This window comes from Carassius auratus, chromosome 1, assembly GCF_003368295.1.
Source record: "Carassius auratus strain Wakin chromosome 1, ASM336829v1, whole genome shotgun sequence".
Taxonomy (NCBI): domain Eukaryota; kingdom Metazoa; phylum Chordata; class Actinopteri; order Cypriniformes; family Cyprinidae; genus Carassius; species Carassius auratus.
In genome coordinates, this window is record NC_039243.1 from 5,322,570 (window position 1) to 5,344,831 (window position 22,262).

At 35.5% G+C, this 22,262-nt stretch overlaps 1 protein-coding gene across 1 annotated transcript in view; it reads left to right on the forward strand.

The window, feature by feature from the left end:
- Positions 1-22,262, forward strand: part of sorcs3a (sortilin related VPS10 domain containing receptor 3a) — a 193,477-nt gene that overhangs the window by 168,396 nt on the left and 2,819 nt on the right. Inside the window, exons 19-25 of the mRNA XM_026201873.1 lie at positions 1,158-1,344; positions 9,430-9,563; positions 9,902-10,025; positions 11,117-11,229; positions 17,383-17,517; positions 18,553-18,652; positions 21,887-21,992. Of these exons, the coding sequence (XP_026057658.1) occupies positions 1,158-1,344; positions 9,430-9,563; positions 9,902-10,025; positions 11,117-11,229; positions 17,383-17,517; positions 18,553-18,652; positions 21,887-21,992 (899 nt within the window). The remainder of the gene's footprint in view (positions 1-1,157; positions 1,345-9,429; positions 9,564-9,901; positions 10,026-11,116; positions 11,230-17,382; positions 17,518-18,552; positions 18,653-21,886; positions 21,993-22,262) is intronic.

Here is a 22,262-nt window from a genome sequence, read left to right on the forward strand (position 1 = left end):
AAACCTGTGTTGCACCTTAAAGGCATTAAATATTAAGGTCCATTTGAAGAAATAGCCCGGCTCTGACCCTCATGAATATAAATAGATGGAATTCTTAGCCCATCACTCTCTCTCTTTCTCTCTCTCTCTCTCTCTCACTCTCTTTTACTAGCTCTCACTCTCTTAATGAAAGGAATAAGCCCTCATTTTCTCATCTCATCATACTGTAATGTGACAACTCTGCTGTGGTGAGATGCCTAGGGAGAAACACTTTACCTGGAATGAGCGTGTGTGAGCATGTGTGTGTGTGTGTGTGTGTGTGGGAGAGAGAGAAAGAAATCACGAGAGAATATGTGAGACCATGTGTGCATTGAACTTCAATGAAAAGCTATTCCCCAGTAGGCTTGTAATATGTATCCGGCTTGCACCATACCATCTGTACCGAGTGAAGCCTTTTCATCAGCACAGCTCGGAGCAGAGGACACCAAATTATGGAAAGATTCTACAATGTCAAAATGACCTGTGTGGGTGTAAATAGTCACATATAGAGCTAACTGGTCTGAAAGTCTGGTCCACCAACAACAGCTCACTTCGACCCGAAAAAAAAAAAAAAAAACACCTTCTGACCATTGTGTAAAGTAACCACTCATGGTTAAACTGAAATAAATACATAAATATTTATGAAGTTTTAAGCTTACAAAAAGGGCAGAATACTTTAGAGCAGACTCACTCAGGGCCATATGATTCATATTTACTGTTATATTCCCCATGCAATATTGTATCACATCAACAGCAATTATGATTGCGGTGGATTGCAATTGACTGGAGTGAATAAGCCAAACCAACACACAATAGAGTATAATATTAAATATAAAAAGAAATATGACGGGTTCACACAGGAAGTGGAAATATATTCTGAGAGGTAATTCAGTTGACTTTTTTCTCTGTAAATAAGCAGCTCTTGTATCTGATTTCACATATGAAGCAGAGTTACGGCAGGAATGAACTCATGGGCTGAAAACAATGCTTTGTTTCTGAAAACAGATGGGACGATGTCTGTGTACGCAGAATGGTGATGCTACTGTACCTGCAGCTGTTTTTGGTCGTAGCTACCAGACTCGGTGGTTAGGAAAGTGTGCTAAAGCGTTGTTGTAATCTTGACTCTGCATTGTTTTTAGGGCGACTCTATGAGGACAAACATTCAGCTGGATTTTGGAGACGGTACGGCTGTGTCCTACTCCAACCTGAGCTGGACGCAGGAGGGCATCAGACACGTGTACCACAGTGCTGGGATCTTTAGAGTAACAGCGCAGGCGGAGAACAACCTCGGGTTCGACACCTCATCCCTCTACCTGCATGTGACATGTAGGTTTCACACATACAAATGATTTACTACTTCAGTGTTTATTTTTAGTCTACATGAAGTTGAGAAGTTATTTCAGGTGCATTATAATACATTCTCCAGTTTGCTGAGGTACCAAAAGTTATCATTTTTATGAGGTAACATTATAATATAATATTGTTATATTTTTTTTTCTTAATTTTAGTAAAATTATCTAAACATCTTTGATTAATTTATATGTGTATTGCGCTGTAAAATGTAATAATGTCAGAGTGTTATAAAATATATTTTGAAGTAGGTTTATTTTTCCTAATTCATTAGTTGGTTACAATTTATTTCAAGGTGTCTTTGTTATTGTGTGATTATACAATATTAATTAACTACATTTACTTACTGTATGTTTAGGGTTAGGATTTGGGTTTGGCTTAGGGTTATGCTTAATTAATTGTTTTTATAATAGTAAGTACATTTACATGTTTAACAAGGACACCTCTTAAGCACAAATGCTATTTTGGGGATTTCCGTTTTTCATTTTCCTACCTAATTTTGAATGCCTGCCTATACTAATGCTACAGTGTAAGCTCAGAAAGTTTGGTATAATTTCAAAGGAAACCCTTTGAAATTACATAAAACACTGTTGAAATTGATAAAAATGACAATATATGCTGTCTGTGTTATAATAAATAGGGAAAAAAACAAGGCGCTTTTTTATTTTATTTGTGTAAACTGAAGTTTGAAATGGTATAACTCAGGCATTGAAGGGGCTGGCAACTTCAGACCAATTGCTTGTGATTCTTCCAACTGTCAGCTATTAGAGGAAAACAGAAATTTCTTTCTATCCTAATCTATGCAAAAGTTATTCTATTCCAACTGAAGGAAGGAATAATACCATTTTTGTATACAATTTTTGTCTAAATAAGTATGAAGTCATCTTTTGCACACTTGCAGTATGGAATAATGTGATCTCTGTATATTATTTGACAGAAAACACTCAGAAGTTACATAAAAAGCTGCTGTTTGTGACAAATAGTATTATTTATGTTGTTTCACATATGATGAACCATCTCAATACAATGTGCTTTTTTTGTGTGTGGGTTTTCTGAACAGTCTTTGAAAGAGAATTGTCATATTACACAATAGCTACATGCATAAAATTATACAAAATATCAGGTCTATCACAATCTAAAATAGAATCCACAATCTCCAGATTCATATCGTTTCATTTATGTCTATTCTGCATCGTGTAGAGATTGGGAGACCTCGCCGTCTCTTTCATATTTCATATTTTGATTTTTTATCAGCGTGTATTTTGGTTTCGGTTTCTATATAGCGTAAACAAGCTCCCCGAAGCTTTTGCGCGAACTTCGGAGCGTCAACAAACTAATTTATGTTTATTCCCCCAGTACTGTACGGATTACTGTACATTCACTGAGATGCGGTCGAACACTGCACAGTTATGAAAATAAACATATTAGCTTATTGCTAGCGAAGCTTCCAAGCCTCAGAATAAAGAATCAAATGTATGAAAGCGAGTAGCACGCGTATAGGCTTACCAGATGCGCGTCCTGACCTCTCCACGGCGAAGGTGGCCACCCAGAACTTGTTTTATGAATATTATGCATTATAAATCCGGAGCGTCGGCCATTAGTAGTTTTTTCCTCGCCTGTCCTTTGTTTAGAAGCAGCCAAAGACTCAGTTTCCCAGACACCACAGCGCGTCAGACAAGCGGAAACGAGTGGGCAGTCGCTGTCCAGTTCCAGCACCCCCGCGGTGCTGAATTCACACCTTCGATTGGAGGGAACGACTTGTGAATGACAGCAATTAGGACAAATAGCGCTTCACAAAAGAGGTCAGACGTCTATAGCAGAAGAAAGGCATTTAGACCCATCTATATGAGTTAGAGATCTTGTCAATCATACAGCTCTTGGAGCTCTTTTGCGCACTTGTACAAAACGCTTTATATCTCAGCAATGGAAGCACGCAGAAACGTAAAAATGGTCTTGTTTGAAAGAAGAGATTCTAATCTAAAAGATTATATCGAGTATATAGGTATGCGTGGCTGTTTGCGGCTGACTGAAGCGGTGCAAAATGTATAAATAATAAGGTGAGAAATTTTACATCGCGATTCTGTTGAAGATCATTCGATCTGTGATTGTCACACAATAAAATGATCTACATCATCAGATTCCTGAGAATGAGAGCTTTCTTGTGATATATGACTTGACTGTTTTGTGAAAAATATTTTAAATACACATTCTTACGAAAACGTATTCGCAATCGTTAGATGGAAATTTATGGGGGGGGGAAATATATTTCTTAGCTTAATTTGACTACTTTATGTATCATAAAACCCCAATTAATGGTATTCTTTGTAAAGAAAACACTCTAAGCTTTCAAATGAACCCATTTTTGGGCAAATGCCATATAAGGAAGGATATGCAAATGAGACACAAACATGTGGCATGCTATTTTCGGACCCGGTACCGGGTCTGCAGAGTTTAAGAGTTAAAATAAAGTGTTACCCATTAGTCAATTAGTTCAAGCTAAAACTTAAATGTTGGTAGATATGTGAAAAATAATTTATTACATAAAGGTATGAGTATAAGAAAAGTTTTTATTATGTAAATTATACACTTTAAAAGAATTTACTAAAGTGTGAATTCGGCACCTGGTCGAGAAATGTCACGCCCTTTACCATAGCCGCCTGCCAGCTTCAGTTTAAATAATGCGTCAAAATCTAATTAATTTGAGCGCGATTTAAACCCGGATGATTGTAACCACTCTTAACTTGTTTGCCTTGGGAACACTAGCACATCTCCAACATGGTTTTTTACCTACTTAAAGGGATAGTTCACCCAAAAATGAAAATTATGTCATTAATGACTCACCCTCATGTCGTTCCAAACCCGTAAGACCTCCGTTCATCTTTGGAACACAGTTTAAGATATTTTTTATTTAGTCCGAAAGCTTTCAGTCCCTCCATTGAAAGTGTGCGTACGCTATACTGTCCATGGTTATAAAGATAATAAAAACATCTTCAATGTAGTCCATGTGACATCATAGGGTCAGTTAGAATTTGAAGCATTGAAAATACATTTTGCCAAAAATAACTAAAACAACTTTATTCAACATTGTCTTCTCTTCCGTGTCTGTTGTTTGAGAGGTCAAAACACTGCAGTTTAGGCATGCTGTTCATCTTGAAAAAGAACTATCTTGATACAGCTTCATTTAAAAACTACAGGCCTATTTCTAAGTTGCCCTTTCTTTCTAAAATTTTAGAAAAGGTTGTTGCTAATCAGCTAAATAATGTTTTGGATTCTCATAATATCTTTGATACGTTTCAGTCTGGTTTTCGTAAAAATCATTCAACTGAGACTGCCCTCCTTAGGGTTTCAAATGATATTTTGATGGCTGCTGATGGGGGTAAATGCTCTGTGCTGGTTCTATTAGATCTTAGTGCAGCGTTTGATACCATGGATCACTGCACTATGATTGATAGACTGAAAACAACTGTGGGCATTACTGGATCAACTCTGGATTGGTTTTCCTCCTGTCTTTCAGACAGGAGTTTCTCTGAGTCCGTAGGAACATATATGTCAGACTCTGCTCCTTTGTCCTGTGGTGTGCCCCAAGGTTCTGTGCTTGGCCCTCTGCTGTTCAGCCTGTATATACATCCTCTTGGGAAGATTATTGGTAGTTTTGGAATAATATCATACCATTGTTATGCTGATGATATTCAATTATATTTATCTTTTAGCCCTGATAGGTTGGACAAACTGTCCTTGTTGCACAATTGCTTAGCCTCCATTAACAATTGGATGGCAGATAACTTTCTGCAACTAAATCCAGACAAAACTGAGGTGCTGATTTTTGCACCAGATAACAATATTCCTAAGATTTGGCATGCAATTGGGGCTCTATCATCCTTGGATTGTAATGTTGTGCAAAATTTGGGTGTCATTTTTAATAAATCTATATGTTCTTGCAGTCATGTTAAATCTGAGGTCCGTTCCTGTTTTTTCCATCTCAGGAACATCGCTAAGATTAGATCTGTGGTTTCTAAAAAAGAGATGGAGATGCTTATTCAGACTTTTATTTCTTCTCGTCTTCACTTTTGCAATGTACTGTACACTTGTTTAAACTCCCTTCCATTAGCCTTGAGAGCGCTGGACTCAGTGGAAGCTTTTAAAAACGCCTTAAGACGCATCTTTTTAGAGAACCATTCAATTAGCAATATGGTTTTGTATGTTTTTGTGTATATTAGTATGTTATGTGCATGAGTATATCTGTTAAGTGTATTTTAATTAATTTTGTGAAGCACTTTGTGACTTTTTTGTCTGTGAAAAGTGCTATAGAAATAAAGCTTACTTACTTTATAATCTAGAGATTGTAAAAAGGATGTAGGCCTACAGTACGCACACTGTCAAGTCAATTGCCAGTATATTAGAGACCTGATCCCGCGATCCCTGACGCAACATCAGCACAGGAGAAGATGCATGAGTGCTGGTGCGAGAGGGTAGACACTCGTGTGTATGGGATGCAGGAGAATAAAATGATTCATGATTAATGTAACTAATCCCTAATTGATTATTAACTAATTGCTGCCACTGGAGACATTGCTTGTGTTAGGTTTATATACCAGCACGTTTCTGACAGCCTGATCTCACAGCAATTTGTACATATTTAAGAGGTGGATAATTTGTATGAATTTGTACGACCTCATTTGTACAAATTCATATGATTTGTGCTAAATCGTACCTATTTTAAGAATTGCACAATTCGTATGAATTTGAACGAATGACCTACACCTAACCCCGCCACTAAATATAGCCGTCACTGGGGTCAAAATCGTATGAGTAAGGTCATATGTATTTGTATGAATTAGCCACCTCGTAAATTACGTACAAATTGGTCGTGAGATAGTGTTGTTTCTGAACCATCCCAGAAGTGGCTTTTGTCAAAACAGCATTAATTATATGAATTTCCTTAATATATATATATATATATATATATATATATATATATATATATATATATATATATATATATATATATATATATATATATATATATATATATTAGGGGTGTAACGATACGCGTATTCGTATTGAACCGTTCGGTACGAGGCTTTCGGTTCGGTACGCGGTACGCATTATGTACCGAACGGTTCGTTGGACTAATTAATTAAATTTGGAAAATAAAAAAGGTGTGTGAAATATAATTTTATGCGTTCAACAAGGTAGCCCAATAACCCAAACGACGTAACAGGCAACGCCCCTGACACCCCCGAAGAAGAAAAAAAAAACACACTTATATGTTTATGTTAGGCTACTCAGTCAGGCGCTCGCTCACTCAGTACGCGCTGAAGGCTCGGTACCACGGAGCCCCGCACGTCACCTGTAGGAGAGAAAAAACATCAATCCGTGGCGACGGTTTTGCAATCCGTCCCCTCAGTTTATAAACCGTGCTCATGAATTAATAAACTGTTCACTCGGTTTAACAAATCGTACCCACGGATTAACAAACCGTGCCCACGAATTCCCAATGCGTGTGCTCAGATTGTGTAAACCGTACCCTCGGTTTTTGAATCCGTACCCACGAATTCATAATCCGTGCGCACGCTTTCGCAATCCGTTCCCTCGGATTTGAAAACTGACACGCATTTTACACTTAACAGTGAAACATGCATCTAACTCCGGCAGGTGGGGTGAGGTGGGTGGAGCTTAGTATAATAAAATCACAAAAATAAGTCTTCATGTTAAGAAAGAATTGTACACAAGCATTTCCAAAACTGTCAAAGGTTATTTAAAAATAAAGCAATTCACAAATTATTTTATGACAAACATTTTTACTGTCTTGTACTCATTTATTTAGCCTACAAATTAAAATTATAAAAAATAACTTTATTTTTATTTGTATCATTATTATATATTATTAAACAGGTTATGCATAAGAATCTTTTATCCAAAATAACTTACAAAAGAGGAAAAAATTACTCCAGAGTCAGTCACAATGCCAGGTTTATTGCACAATAATAATCAAGTGCTATTATAGATTATCAGCAATTGAACAAGATTTTAATGCGCATCTTTCTTATTAAATCTTTGTATTCCACCTCGTACTACACTTGATAGAGAATCACTTAAGACACTTTGCTGTAAACCTATTCCACATAATAATATTCAATAAAACTGTATGTTAACACGTAGGAGTTTGCTGCATGAATCCGTGAGTACGGTTTACAAATCCGAGGGAACGGATTGCGAAAGCGTGCGCACGGATTATGAATTCGTGGGTACGGATTTAAAAACCGAGGGTACGGTTTACAAAATCTGAGTGCACGGATTGGAAATTCGTGGGCACGATTTGTTAAATCGAGTGAACAGTTTATGAATTCGTGAGTACGGTTTATAAACTGAGGGGACGGATTGCAAAACCGTCGCCACGGATTGATTTTTTTTCTCCTACAGGTGACGTCCCGGGCTCCGTATACGGACATCACCGCAGCGAATGGTGCATTTACGTTATAGCCGCGGATATGAGACCTTACTCTGTAGTGGAAAACGCAGGTTTTAAGAACATGCTTAATGTAATTGAGCCCCATTACAATATTCCTTCACGAGCCCATTTCAGCCAGACCGTAATTCCTGCTTTGTTCCAAAAAACATAAGCCCAAATAGAGAACCAACTGAGTAAAAACACACTCAATATAAAGAGTTATAGAGTTCAATATAAAAAGAGTTACATCTTTGTATTTGTTCATAACTACTACAACAATATTACATTTAATTTGTAAAAAAAATTTATAAGGAGCTATTTTTGTTTTATACAGTATGCTGCTAAGAAAACACCATAGAAGATGGGTAAAGAATAGCTCCATCATTGTTCAATGTAAAAACAAAAAAACAAAAAAAAAAAACACATACTTTGTTAGTTTTAATAAATAAAACATTTAAATAAAAATCAAGGAAATTTATCTGCCAATTTTTTCTTTTTGCTGTATCTAAAACGTACCGAACCGTACCGAACCGAACCGTGACATCAGTGTATCGAACCGAACCGAACCGTGAATTTTGTGAACCGTTACACCCCTAATATATATATGTTTAGCCACACAGGCAATAAAGTGGTTTGCAAACTTTGAATAAACATTTCTTAAACATAAACTGTGCACAATACTTTAGGTAGGTGACTTTCATAGTTGCTCTGCCAAAATCTGCATGTGTCCATCAACTCCACAGGTCTGTTAGACTGCAGTGCTTATTTACTGCTTTTAGCTTCACTTTTCACAAACAAACAGGGGGTGGGCACTTGTGATCAGATGAGAGCAATTAGGTCCACATTTTATTTCCTGATGTGTATTAAATACTGAAGCAGAATTTTTTAATAAAATAAACATCGGTTGGACTATTTAAATAAACAAAGATTTGCACAACAATGTGAAAGATGAATAAAAATATGATGACACAAATGATAGTAAGGACCAATTTGAATGATCTTATTCATTTGGTCAGTTGATAATGTTCATGTCTTTGTGCACACTTGCCAAGTATGGGTCACAATGGTCGACTAGGTGTCCAAATAGTTTATATTCTTTCTATGCTTTTTTTATTGTTGTTTGTTTTATTGCTAACGGACCGGTTCAGTTAGCGTGTTGTTCTTTTGGTGTTATACTGTTAGCCCATTAAAAGTCTCTTGGAAATTATAGTTTTTAAAAAAGTAATGTATCCACTCAACTATGCACATGCTGACTGACCTCTTGGTTCCCTTCCGTTCTTTTTTTTTGAGCGTCCCACTGCAAGTGTTGCATTTTTCAAATGTTGTGCCAAGTAAAAAAAAATACTCAAACTTTTAAAAACAGGTCTCAAGACCCCTGTGTTTTGTTTCCATTCCTTTGCTTTCCATCTAGCTGTGTTTGAACTGCGTCCAATCAGGGTAAGGTGAAGCCGAAACCAGCTTAATTATACAGGACCAAATAGTCAACTAGTTATTCATCCCACAGGCTAGTTGATTTTGCTAAATATTTATTTTTTGCACACCCCTTGCCCTGTTTGACGTTCTTGTATTGTCTATGTGTGTGTGTGTGTGTGTGGGTGTGTGTGTTTCAGGCCCTGTAGAGCATATTCAGCTGCTGGCTCCATATGTGGTCATTAAGAATAAGGAGGTGAACTTGACGGCAGTGGTCTGGCCTTCTCATTTCAGAACGCTCACCTATTTCTGGTGGCTGGGGAACAACACGGAGGTACGACCAGCTCTTAATTACAGATTTTCTCCCTCGCTTTGTTGGGCAAAGGACTCATAGACATGTTACGGTAGAAGATAAATAGAACAGGAGCAATGAACCGTTAATAATGTAGTTCTTGTTCTTGTCTTTTTTGTGGTATTTACAGTATATGTGTTCTGTAGTTTATGCTTGTTTGCCCTGAAACATCAATAAAGCTGTTGGTGCTATTCATTTTAAAAGAGTTTCCTTTTAAGGAAGTCATTGAGCTTACAAACAACAAAAATGTGATTTTCTGTCTGTCACTGGATATCGTTTTGATTGTTTTTGTTTTGTATCCACTGCATTTGTGGTGCTAGCCCATAATTACGTTGGACAGCAGTGTTTCCCACACGTTCGGCACTGAGGGCATGATCACCGTCACTGTTCAGATCTCGTCAGGAGACTCTATACTACAGGACACCAGAAGCATCACCATACAAGGTGAGTGAGAATGTTCAGACAGATATGACTGTAGTATTGATGACAGGTTCTGCACTTTAGATTGATATATATATATATATATATATATATATATATATATATATATATATATATATATATATATATATATATATATATATTCTATGGTCACATAAAAACTAAAGACAAACAAAATAAACCAAGGAAATAACTTGCACGCTTGATAAATACTCATTTACATTTACCAAGTATTTGAGCCATTTTAAATAGTATGTGCGCGTGTGTGTGTGTGTGTGTGTGAGAGAGTGTGTGTGTGTGTGCGTGTGTGAGTGTGTGTGGCCAGATAGATGGACAGATCCATCTATATGTTTATAGATACAGATATGTGTGTGTGTGTAGCCAGATAGATCGATAGATGTGTGTGTTTCTTTTTAAAATTGGTTATTTCTAATCCAGTTTTTATTTTGTGGAAAAATGTTGGAAATATGATTTAATCTTGTATATTTGTGAACATTTTGTGTATCTGTAAAAATAAGCGTAAGATTTTAAATGTCATTTTCATTACCATCCTTGTGACAACAGAATTCAGAATTTCACACAATACTCGATTTGTTATGTGACAGAAATATGGATGATTTTCTGACAACAAAAAAAAAAGGAAAGAAAAGAAAAAATACAAATTTCTCCTGTGATGCATGCATGAACATTTTTAACATTGTTAATATGGAGGAAATTGATTAATGAATGATATACGCTGCATATAAAGGCTTATGTTTCAAGTTACTTTTTCCTCTACGGTAATCTACTGTATATGTATGAATAACCTTAACCTTGATGAAATGTATTATTGCAGCTTTCAGAGCATTCGGAATTACAGGAAATTGTCTCTTGACACTGCAAGCTAGTCATCAAAACTCCCTTCTGGCAACTGCCAAATAGACTGTAATCATTTTTGTGATCAGCGCTAACCTTTCCATACCTGTCAGTAATGATAACTCTGCTCCAGCTAGACTAAATCATCTGGAACAAATCACAGAAGATAGAAGGTTTTGGGCAACTTATGAGAGAAAGAATTAAGGGTCTGTCTCTGCTTCTCTCTTCCTCTGTGACAGAATTCTTCAAATCGCTTCTTTTATCTTTCTCTCCGAATCTGGACGAGGCCAACCCTGACATCCCGGAGTGGAGACAGGATGTGGGTCGGGTAATTAAGAAGGCTGTTCTCCAAGTGAGTGGGAATTTATTCTATCCATCTTGTCACTCGCTGTCTTTTCCTGGCTCGTCTCTGTAGCCTTTAGAGATCCTGGTCAAATATCTCCGGTTGTCTTCATCCTATCCTTTGTCCTTGTCTCTTACACTTTGCTTCTGTATTTTGTTCACTGAAAAAGAGATTAATTACTAAATAAATCCAAGGACAATAGGTAAAAATTATTTTAAAAAAGATTTTTAAAAAATACAGTTGCTGATAATTGAAAAATCCAAAAAATACATGGACGTAAAATATATATTAGAGATAAATTAAATAAATTGTTTAATATATAGATATAAGTATTTATTGTATCATACACATTTGAAATAACTACTTAAATCAAATATAGTATTATATTATTTAGATTATAACTTTATTTACATCAAAGAAAGGAGTCTGTCTAGTAAAAACACAATTTAAAAAATAATTTTATTTTCTTACCCATTGGCAAATTGATTTTTCATATTCTCTTATAACAAAAAAACAACAACAACAACAAAAAATGGTGTCATTCTTGAAAAATAATCTTTGCTTAAATTTAAAATAATTATATATTAAATGTATTATTTTAATATTTAGATTAGTTTTTAAAGATTTAGATTTTATTTAGATTAAAGCTTCTGTTATATCATAGAAAGCTATTTTTTATATATATATATATATATATATATATATATATATATATTACTTCATTTGCAGATATATTTTGACTATATTTTCTTTGATGAATGGTTAACAAATAAAAGTATAAAAACACTAAGTAAAATAATAAGTAAAAAAAAAAATCTAATTATAAAAATATCTGAATATGGCAATTTTTTATTATTATATATATATAGGACACAGATAACTAATTTAAAAAAAAATGACATTTGTGTAATTTTTCTTTTGTCTCTCAGGAGGAATCAATCTCCTTAACACTAAGGGAAGAATTCCCTTACCAGTTAGAAAACTTTTGTCACATTGCATCCCAAAAACCTGTACCGTATTTGCTAACCACCCACAATCCATTTAACTGGGTGATAAATCCACTGAAATAGCACTGCTCTGTATTTAAATTATGTCATTGTCTTTCATTTCAGCACAAACACATGATGTCCTTTATATGTAAATGAGGCTATTTAGGCTTATTCTAGATATCACAACTCTGCGCCTATTTTCCTCGTACAATTAACATCACAATATTACTGCCCGCAGAAGGCAGGCTGTAAATTAAACTTCATTTTAAATAGATGATCTTGGCAACTGTTAGAACAGGGCATATTTCCAGAAGTGACATGTAGATGAGAACATTTTGAAGAGCCAATTCAGATCACAGTCTGGATCACGGTGGTGGAGTGATGAAGTAGTAAAGTGTATCTAGTACTCACCTAGCTCTCAGAAATGACTTACAAGGTCACAGTCATGTGTGATTTTGTGGGCAGCATTAATCAATCTGCATAATTCCTAGTGAATCGCTGGCCATTAAACTGCACTCAGTGGGAGTAACTCATTCTCTTCCTGGGAGGTGTCTGGGTGATCATGTAGGCCTGCAGGAGTGTGTGTGTGTGTGTCTGTGGGTGTGTGTACAGGTTCTTCTACACTGGTGGGGACTTAAACCTGAATACACACCAACTCATGGGGACTTGTGTCACCATGGGGACCTACATTGAGGGTGTAGGGTTGGTGTAGGGCGATAAAGAATACAGTGTGTTTGATGGCCAACTGTGCCAGTGGTTCTCAGTTGTGTACAGAGCTGACAGAGAAATTGAAGTTACCACTGGTTGATGCGTTGACATTGCATTATCTCGATGCCCATACACATGTACCTGAGCTGTCAGTCCAGCCCTGGGATCATCGCAGCTCAACATCAAATGTCCTTCAAAGTAGAACTGTATCCCAGTACTTTCAATAGGCTCCGCATATGTGATACAATAGAGCAGGACAGGTTTGGAATGTTCAGAGATGAAATAAAACGGTTCTTGATAGTTGAAGTGGCCAGAAAGGTTTTATTCTAATTAGTTTTTAATTAAGATAGAATTGAATCGGTTTATGCCCAGATAATTGCACAATAATCGTTTGAACTATTATGCTAAAGTTTTAGGTTAATAAGATTTCAATCTTTTGAAAGGTTTCTTATGATCCACTATGCTGCATTTGTTTACATTAATTGAGTAAATAAAAAAATGCATACAGTCTATGCTGATTTTGTAAAAAAAAAAAAAAAAAAAAAAACCTGACATAAAAGTTGTGCTGCTTAACATTTTTGTGATAACCACAATACATTTTTTTTTTCAGAAATGTAAAATTAGAAAAGTCTTTGTCACTTTTGATAATTTTAATTGCTGAATAAAAGTATAAGTTTCTTTGTTAAAAAAATAACAATAAAATACAAAATAAATAACCTTATTGTTGAAAACACACGTGCTTCTTAATATTTCTTAAATAATAATAATGAAAAAAAAGAACTTATTTGAAAAATGAAACACTCTTTTATTATATTAGAAAAGTCTTAACTATCATTTTTGGTCTATTTAATGCATCCTCTAAATAAAAGTAGAAATGTATTTAAAAATAAATAATAAATAAACACTTATCCCAAACTTTTAAATTGTACTGTATACCTTTTATGGTAAAACTTTACAATAATGTCCATCAGTTAATGTTAGGTAATGTATTAACTAACCTAAACAAACAATGAACAATGCATTTATTACTGTATTTATTAATCTTAATATATATATATATATATATATATATATATATATATATATATATATATATATATATATATATATATATATATATATATATATATATATATTGTAAAGTATAACCACAGTGCTCAAAACCCCTCCGACAGATCAACAGAAGAGCCCAGCTGAGACCAGAAAACCAGCTTAGTCTGGTTTAAAGTGACTTTTCAGCTTCCTGTTACATTATGAAATCTGTGCTCATCCAGCCAGCCATATTCTCATTTTCAGACATAAAGCACAAAAATACAGTAATCCCTAAATATCACAATTCAATCTAAACTCCCTTTTTTCCAGAACAGAGCATTAGAATCTGCCTGAGAACAAAGTCACACCAGCTATTCACAAAGAGGCTACTGATCTCACATCTGCTCGTAAAGTGCACAGACACCTCTGTCTCATACACACGCTCTTTCTCTCTCATTATCTGCAGTCTGGCTTCCTAGCCTGAGATTCCCTGGCTTTACCCAGAATTTGCCAGATGTAAAACTGCCCTCTTCCAACTTTCCCCCCTCTTTGTTTCATCATCAAGTTCAAAGCCTAATGACTTAATATTAAGCTCTCTTTGTAAAGAGACTCACTTTCCCCTTTTCCCTTCATTTATCCTCTCGCATTTAAACCACATCCCGTAGTGCCCTAGAGGAAGCTGATACACTTTATCCATACTGCTGTTGATAAACAGCTCAGTGTATTAAAAAGAGATGGGAGCGTGAGGCTCATACATAATCAAAGTCAAGGTCCATTTAAGATGGCTGTTTGAAGCACCGGGCAGGAGAGGTGAGCGGAGGCGGCTGTCTGTTCTGGTGCACCGGGGCGATAGCAGTATAACAGCCTGAGGAGATGAGAATAGAGGGTTTCAGTAGCAGGGGTTAAAGGCAGAGCCAGTGCCTCCGAGTCAGCACAGGACTTGAATCATAAACACTCGGATACTGAAAGAAGCACCAATGATAAGTTTTGTTTATTAATTTAGGTATTTTTTATCTCTTTTATAGATGGGTATAAAAGGGAAAGAATAGGAAATAGAGAAGGGAATGGGATCAGGAAATGACCCAAGTACTGTATGACTGACATTGCACTAAAGATCATGATGAATACATGTCAAATATTTCTTATATCTTGTATTGACCACTGTTATGATTTTTGCATTGCATTGCACTTAATTGCTTCAAAACTTTATTTGTTGTAATTCATTGTATGCAAAATAATTTATTTTTAAGCACACAAAAGGGATCAGATGTCTGTGCATGTATGTATAGTTTAGGGTCAGTAATATTGTTTTAAAAGAAATCAATACTTTATTCTGCAAGGATTGATCGGGTGACATTGAAGACTGTCACTTGTTACAGAACATTCTATTTGTAATTAATAGTGTTCTATTCATAATTCATTAAATACAATTTCTATTCACCATAATCCTTTCATAAAAATATTAAGCAGCACAACAGGTTTCATCATTGATAGTAATAAGAAATGTTTCTTGGGCAGCAAATCAGTCAGGATATTAGTTTGATTTCTAAAGGATCGTGTGACACTGAAGACTTTATTTATGACAAAGGAGTAATGATACTGAAAATTCTGCTTTGTCATCATAGAAATAAAATTACATTTTTAAAATCTTACAATAGAAAACTTATTTGTAATAACTGTAATTCACCCTTCACCACGAGTTTGATTGACAGGTGATCTGACCAATCATAATGCAAAATTTGTCTTAACAATTTTTTTGCCATTTTGTCCGACAAACGGGAGATTAACGTCAATGGACGTGAACTTGTGAAAATGTTGTTTCATTTTCAATGGACGTCTTTCAGCAGTTAAAACAAAATACCTTCTGATGTTCATTCATATTTATTTTGTGATATAATTAGTAAACAGAAAGATATGAGCATGTGCATAAGAGAACACATTTTTTAAATCTTACCGACCCCAAACTTTTAAACATTGGTATATATGTGTATATCATATTGAATAAATGATGTCTGGATGTGGTGAGAATGTACATTCAGTTCCTCCAGTAACAGGAAGATACTTTCATCTTCAAACTCCAGTCTATATACAGAGGTGAGTGTGTCTTCCTGTTACTGGAGGAACAGAATTTACCTTCACATCACATCCAGACATATTTACCTAATATGTGGACTCTCAGCCTGACCAGAGTGCACTTATAGACACATTCTCCAGCAAAAACCCAGCCCATGCTGTGAAAATGTTTTGCTTAGTAATAATTATCAGTAAATTGTTCATCTGTGAGTTTGGTTAATGAATAGTCGCTTTAAAGATGAAAATCATGGATATGTTTATAGCACTATACATCTGAATGAAAAATACTGGGAAATGTCATAATTCTTTTTTTTTTTTTAAAGTTGGATTGTTTGAATTTGTCTGTAAAGCTTAGTTTGCATTCTAGCAGAGTGTCAATAATATTCACAGACAAGCACTTAAATTGGAAAAGATGAACTACAATGACAGAAAACACAACAGATATCTAAACAACCTCTTTAATAACAACTTTGTCCTCTGCTATAATGGATTACTGCATCTGTGCCTTTTAAAGTTATTCTGCAAGTTCTTCTGGGAAGGGAATGTTTTGACATGAAGCAATTTAATTACAACAATGACTCTTAAGCTATTAGCAGGGTGTAATTAAGAGAATTGCAACATTATACCTCTCTTTTGCTGTCTAATTGTCTTTTTTGACCGTAATTCGCCAGCAGACGGAGTGTGTGTTGAATCTGGTGTGTTGAGATAGAAATAAAGGCTGGGGTTCGGAGATGTGCATTAATCATTAGGAATATCAGTAGCAGTTGCACATAGGCTGAATCCTTCAATGAGCCCCAGGGCTTTTATTTCTCCAATATTGCAGCGGTGAGTACAGACGTAGACTCGGGGTATTGATTCCTAAGACTGCTTCAGCTCTGGCCGCATTGCTCCATATAAATTATGCTTAGGCTGTCTATTCCTGAGCTATTGTCTTATAACCATTCGAGCCCTGCATGGTAGTACCAAATAAAACAAAGATTATTTACCCGAGAATGGATAATTTCCTCTTTATGAGGGAAATGTCCTTTGGTGAGTATCTCTAGGAGAATATATGGTGGGCTTCCCTTTATTGGCTTTGAGGCAAGCCCATAATGTCTAGACCTTTGGGCTTTGTAGTGGCTCTTTGACTAAGATATTGATTAAGGTTTTTAGGGATTCAGTGTGTGTATAACCACTTGCACTCACACGCTTGTGTCTAATAATAACTTGGCCAGGATTCATTCTGTATATATCAAATCTGATTTACTGGAAGCCATCAGCCTCATTTAAAATGAATTTAACCCTCGTAAATGCAGGAGACGGTAACACATAAATCATTGAGCCTTATGTAATTAGTACCGTTTTGTCCTGCGCCCCCCAGGTTGCTGACATTCCAGAAGAGCAGCTGCTGGTGGCCGTGTTTCCAGGCATTCCGACTGGCGCCGAACTCTTCCTGCTTCCTCCTCCTAGGAACCAATCGGATGGCAGGAAACAGACCGAGGAGGATCTGGAGCAGGTTAGATGTGAGATCTGATGCAGATTTTATGGTTTCTCATTAATGGTCAAGGTTGAAATGCGCTTGAGAATGATGGACCTTTATCAGAATAAAAGAGCAGCTTCTACCCGGGGCTACAATGAAAGTAATTGTCAGTGCAAAAGGAGACGATGTGTCAAAAATTGTTTGACATTTCTACCTATTACCTTATTTTTTCTTTAACCTTAAAGGCATTATTATTTCTGTGATAATAGCAGAAAGACCCGTGTCTAATTAGGCTTACATGACAAGGATGTGTCAAAACAAGGGTCTTTTACAGTAGGGACTTGAAATTCTTACATTTTATGAGGGTGAAATGTTTAATAGTTGTACCATATGCGCCGTTCATACGGGACACATCCCAGCCAGGATTTTAACATTGCCTAAAATATCCAGGTGTTGGCTATTTGCACTGTGCAGGTTGATCGTTGTGTAAAATTCATGAGAGCTAACGGCAGAGCAAACGGCTCCTTATGCTTTCGAATCGCTTTCACGTGTTTGTTCGTTCATTTAATTTGAATCATTGTGGCGCACTTTGTTTTTTTTGTTTTTTTGGGGATTTGTGCACAGCGACGCTTCAGGTCAATTGAACGAACAAACATGGGCGCATATTTGCATCGCTTTGATCGTTCCCTCTAGATCTCACCTTCTCACATGCAGCCCCACGATTGGTCGATTTTGTACAATACCTGCATGTTATTGGTCAAACTGCTCTGGATGTTTTAGGCATTATTAAAATCCTGTCCGGGACGCGTCCCAAATGAACGGCGCATATGGTCACCCTAGCATGTCATATGCTACCAAACATCCAGCACGTTTTTGCTACAGTATGGACATATATGATACCTGAAATTGTGACCTGTTTTGTTTAATATAAATATTAGTACTTCATTACATTTAATTTTAGCCACATTAGAACATCTTAGCAACATGCATAGTGATATGCAAAAACTACATATCATGTTTGTGAACACTACTTATATTTTCTTCAGGCAATGTATGTGGTTTTCTTTCTAGATCTCAGAAATCCTGGTTAATGCACTGACTCAGGTCTCTGTGGAGTTCGAGTTGAAACCTGGCTCCCGGGTCATCGTTTACATCACGCAATTAACTTTAGGTAACAAAACTTTCTGCTACATACTGTATGTAGCTATTCTGAAATGATTTAGTTGACATTGCTACTGTTCAACTGTTTATATTTGATGACATTACATAGTGGTATTTCAGTTGATCTCCCTCTCTAGCCTCTGTTGGGTGCCATACACTGTTTCCTCGATTCTTCTGCGTAATTACATTGATTGCTTTCCTGAGACCAGAAGCTTGTCAGCACTATATATTGTTGAAAGATTGGGCTTTTATGCTCCACCAATGATGCTGAAAGCCTTATGGAAGATAATTGGATAATTGCTTTCCAGCAATCATGGCTTGCAAGATCTCTTCTCTTTTGAATGAGAGAGGGAAAAAAAAACGGTCTCCACTAGAATTGGGTTTTCTGGTCTATTGTTTTGATTTGGCCATATGTAAAAAAAAAAAAAAAAAAAGTTGTGTTGTTTCGTAGAGTAAATAGTCTACAAAAAAGTTTGTGCATTATAAGTCTGATTGGGAATCAATAACCAGTTTATAAGTCAATGCACAATCAACAAACCATCAAAATAATAATAAATATAAAATAAATAAATCACAAAACTTTTCTTTTTTCTTATATTAAAGAAATCAATACTTTTATGCAGTCATAGTGCATTAAATTGATCAAAATTGACAGTAAAGACACTTACAATGTTACAAATGATGTCTATTTTAAATACACATAAATTATATATATATATATATATATATATATATATATATATATATATATATATATATATATTAGTGCTGTCAATCGATTAAAAAAAATTAACTAATTAATCGCACAATTTTTTTTAAATTAATCGCGATTAATCGCGATTAATCGCAATTAAAAGACTGAAACTTTTTGGATATGTAAATGTAAAATGTAAATAATTAATGTAAACTCAAGACAAAGAAACTATTTAAATTCAAAATATGATTGTTTATTGGAATTTTTGTTTAACTTGTAACACAGATTTTCTCATGTAAACAACATACCTGCAATAAACCATCAATATCCTCCAAATTAACTGTTGGCTTGAAAGCCATATTTATTACAGAAATAAAAACACAGGCATGTAAGTACCATTTGAATTCCAAAACAATCAATGCCAATAAAAAACAAAAATGATTTCCATGTTGAATTCTAAGTGGACTGCAAAAAAATTCCAAAGTATAGTCATTGCCAGTGCTTTAAGTGGGCCGGTATGCACCTGTACTCAGTACCGCCACTTCCAAATATAGCTCTCGAGCGTACCGCCACCTCTCCGTGCGCCCAGAGCGCCCTTCACAATGCAAGCTTCCTAATTCATCCCACCCAGAGCAGAAACTATTACCCATTCACCCTTAAGTTATACAAGTGAATAGCGCATGTGTCGCTTTTCCCACTGTTAAGTGTCAACAACTCAACGTGGCCGGAGAAGGTGTGTGAAACTCGTTGTGAGTTATACTAAAGCAAAATCTTGAGTATTTATTGTCTGATAAACATTAAAAACTGTCTGCGGAGGTTGAGTCGTCCTGCAGCCCCCGCTGGCTGTTCATTGGCTGCAGCATCTTTTTTCTAAGTTCTAAAAAAATACCGTAGACGGCAAGGCACAAATTTAGATATTCATTTATCTAATTAATCTATAGCCTATGCACAAAGACAATATGATCTTTTTGTCCCCTTTTTGTTTTAAAGCTTGATGAAGAGAGAGAGCGCAAGTTGCTGCAGCTGAGGAGGACAGTGATGCACGCGTACAGGAGTGATTGACAGTTCGCAGCACTGTGTACAAAAAATACTCCGCTACACAATTATTTCGTTATTTTCATTTAAGCTTATTAACGTTAGCGTTACAGAAAGGTCTGATTTACGCACTGTTACAGTCATTGTTTTTTTTTTTTTTTTTAAACAATGACATTTGAGTTCATGATTTTAATGTTGCTGTTTCTTGTGGCAGACTAAATGAAGAGTAATGTTTCTTGTGGCAGACTGAAGAGTAATCCGGCAGAGTTTTATACTGAAACTTTCCGTCTAAAAGTCCTTCCTTGGTCTTATCCATATTTCTTTGCACGTTGAACACACATAGGCCACAACTGGAAATAAAAAAAAAAAACTGCAACCGCGTTAATTGCGTTATTTTTTTTTAACGCGTTAAATATTTCAAATTAATCGAATGCGTTAACGCGCTAATTTTGACAGCACTAATATATATATATATATATATATATATATATATATATATATATATATATATATATATATATATATATATATATATATATATTCTTTTTTAAGGAGCACAACTTTTCAACATTGATAATAAGAGCATCATGTCAGCATATTAGAATGGTTCTGAAGAGTCATGTGACACTGAAGAGTGCAGTAACGATGCTGGAAATTAAGCTTTGTAATCACACATATTAAATATGTTTTTTTTTTATGTTTTTAAATATATAAACAATATTTTTCAGTTTGAGTCAATCTAACGACTCCCTCATTGAGTCAGAGTTGATTTTCTCACTGAACTTTCAGTAATGATCATCATTGTTGTTCACATGATAATTTTAACACAAATTAAGTGTTTTGACTATGTTATAAGAACTAAATGACTCATTCAGAAGCCAAATGAAGTGGAATCCGTTTCTGGAGCTGAACTGGTAGAAACTGGTGGCTGAAAGAGTCATTTGTTTGATGCCAGTGGAATACACATACTGATGAATAAATAATTTCAATTGGAAACCAAAATATCTTGAAAATATGTCCTGTGTGCTTTTACCAAATTCACTCTGAATTCACTCTAATTTGTTTACCAACATGTACTACATTTATATAATCTGGCTCCTGTAACATTGTCTGCCATAACTTGGTAATGGTCACTAATTAATTGCAGTGATAATAGCATCTACTACTAGAGAGCAAACTCTCTTACTGTTATATGATTCATGGTCTGTGCTAGTACCCATTCACTCTCACAGAGAAACATTGGCCACCTCCTTGGCCAGTTTCTTGGTTTTTGTGAGCCAAAGTTCTGGAAAGCGTTCAGGATTCGTTCGGAAAGGTCAGAGGATCCATGTTGTTTTTCAACAACAGGCCAACAATTGGCAGAAATCCCTGGGAAAGCTGAAGGGTATTTGTGGAAATTATGTCACAGAAGATTTGCTATAATGATTCGAGTTCAGTTGTTCTTTAATTCGCTCATGATAAAAGGTCTTAGATTTGCACCAAATGTCTTAACACTTGTGTTTGTCTTTGTCACAGCTCCACTGGTTGACTCCATCCCGAGACACAGCAGTTCTGCTATGCTGATGCTTCTGTCTGTGGTGTTTTTGGGTTTAGCTGTATTTCTTATCTACAAATTTAAGAGGTACATACATGCAAAAAATTTTTTTTTACATCACTTATTCTTTTTTTTTACCAGGACACGAGCCATTGAACTTAATTTATTTTCATGCACACCATAGTTCTTGTTTCTATAAGATAAAATATAAAGTAAGATTTTGATGGGAAGGAATCAGGAGCAACTTTCCTTTGTACATAGGATATTTCGAGAGTGCTATTTTTACTCATACTCAAGTTGTAAAATGTAGTTATTAGTTTGGATATGGTAGAAAAATAAATAAAAATAAAAATCAGT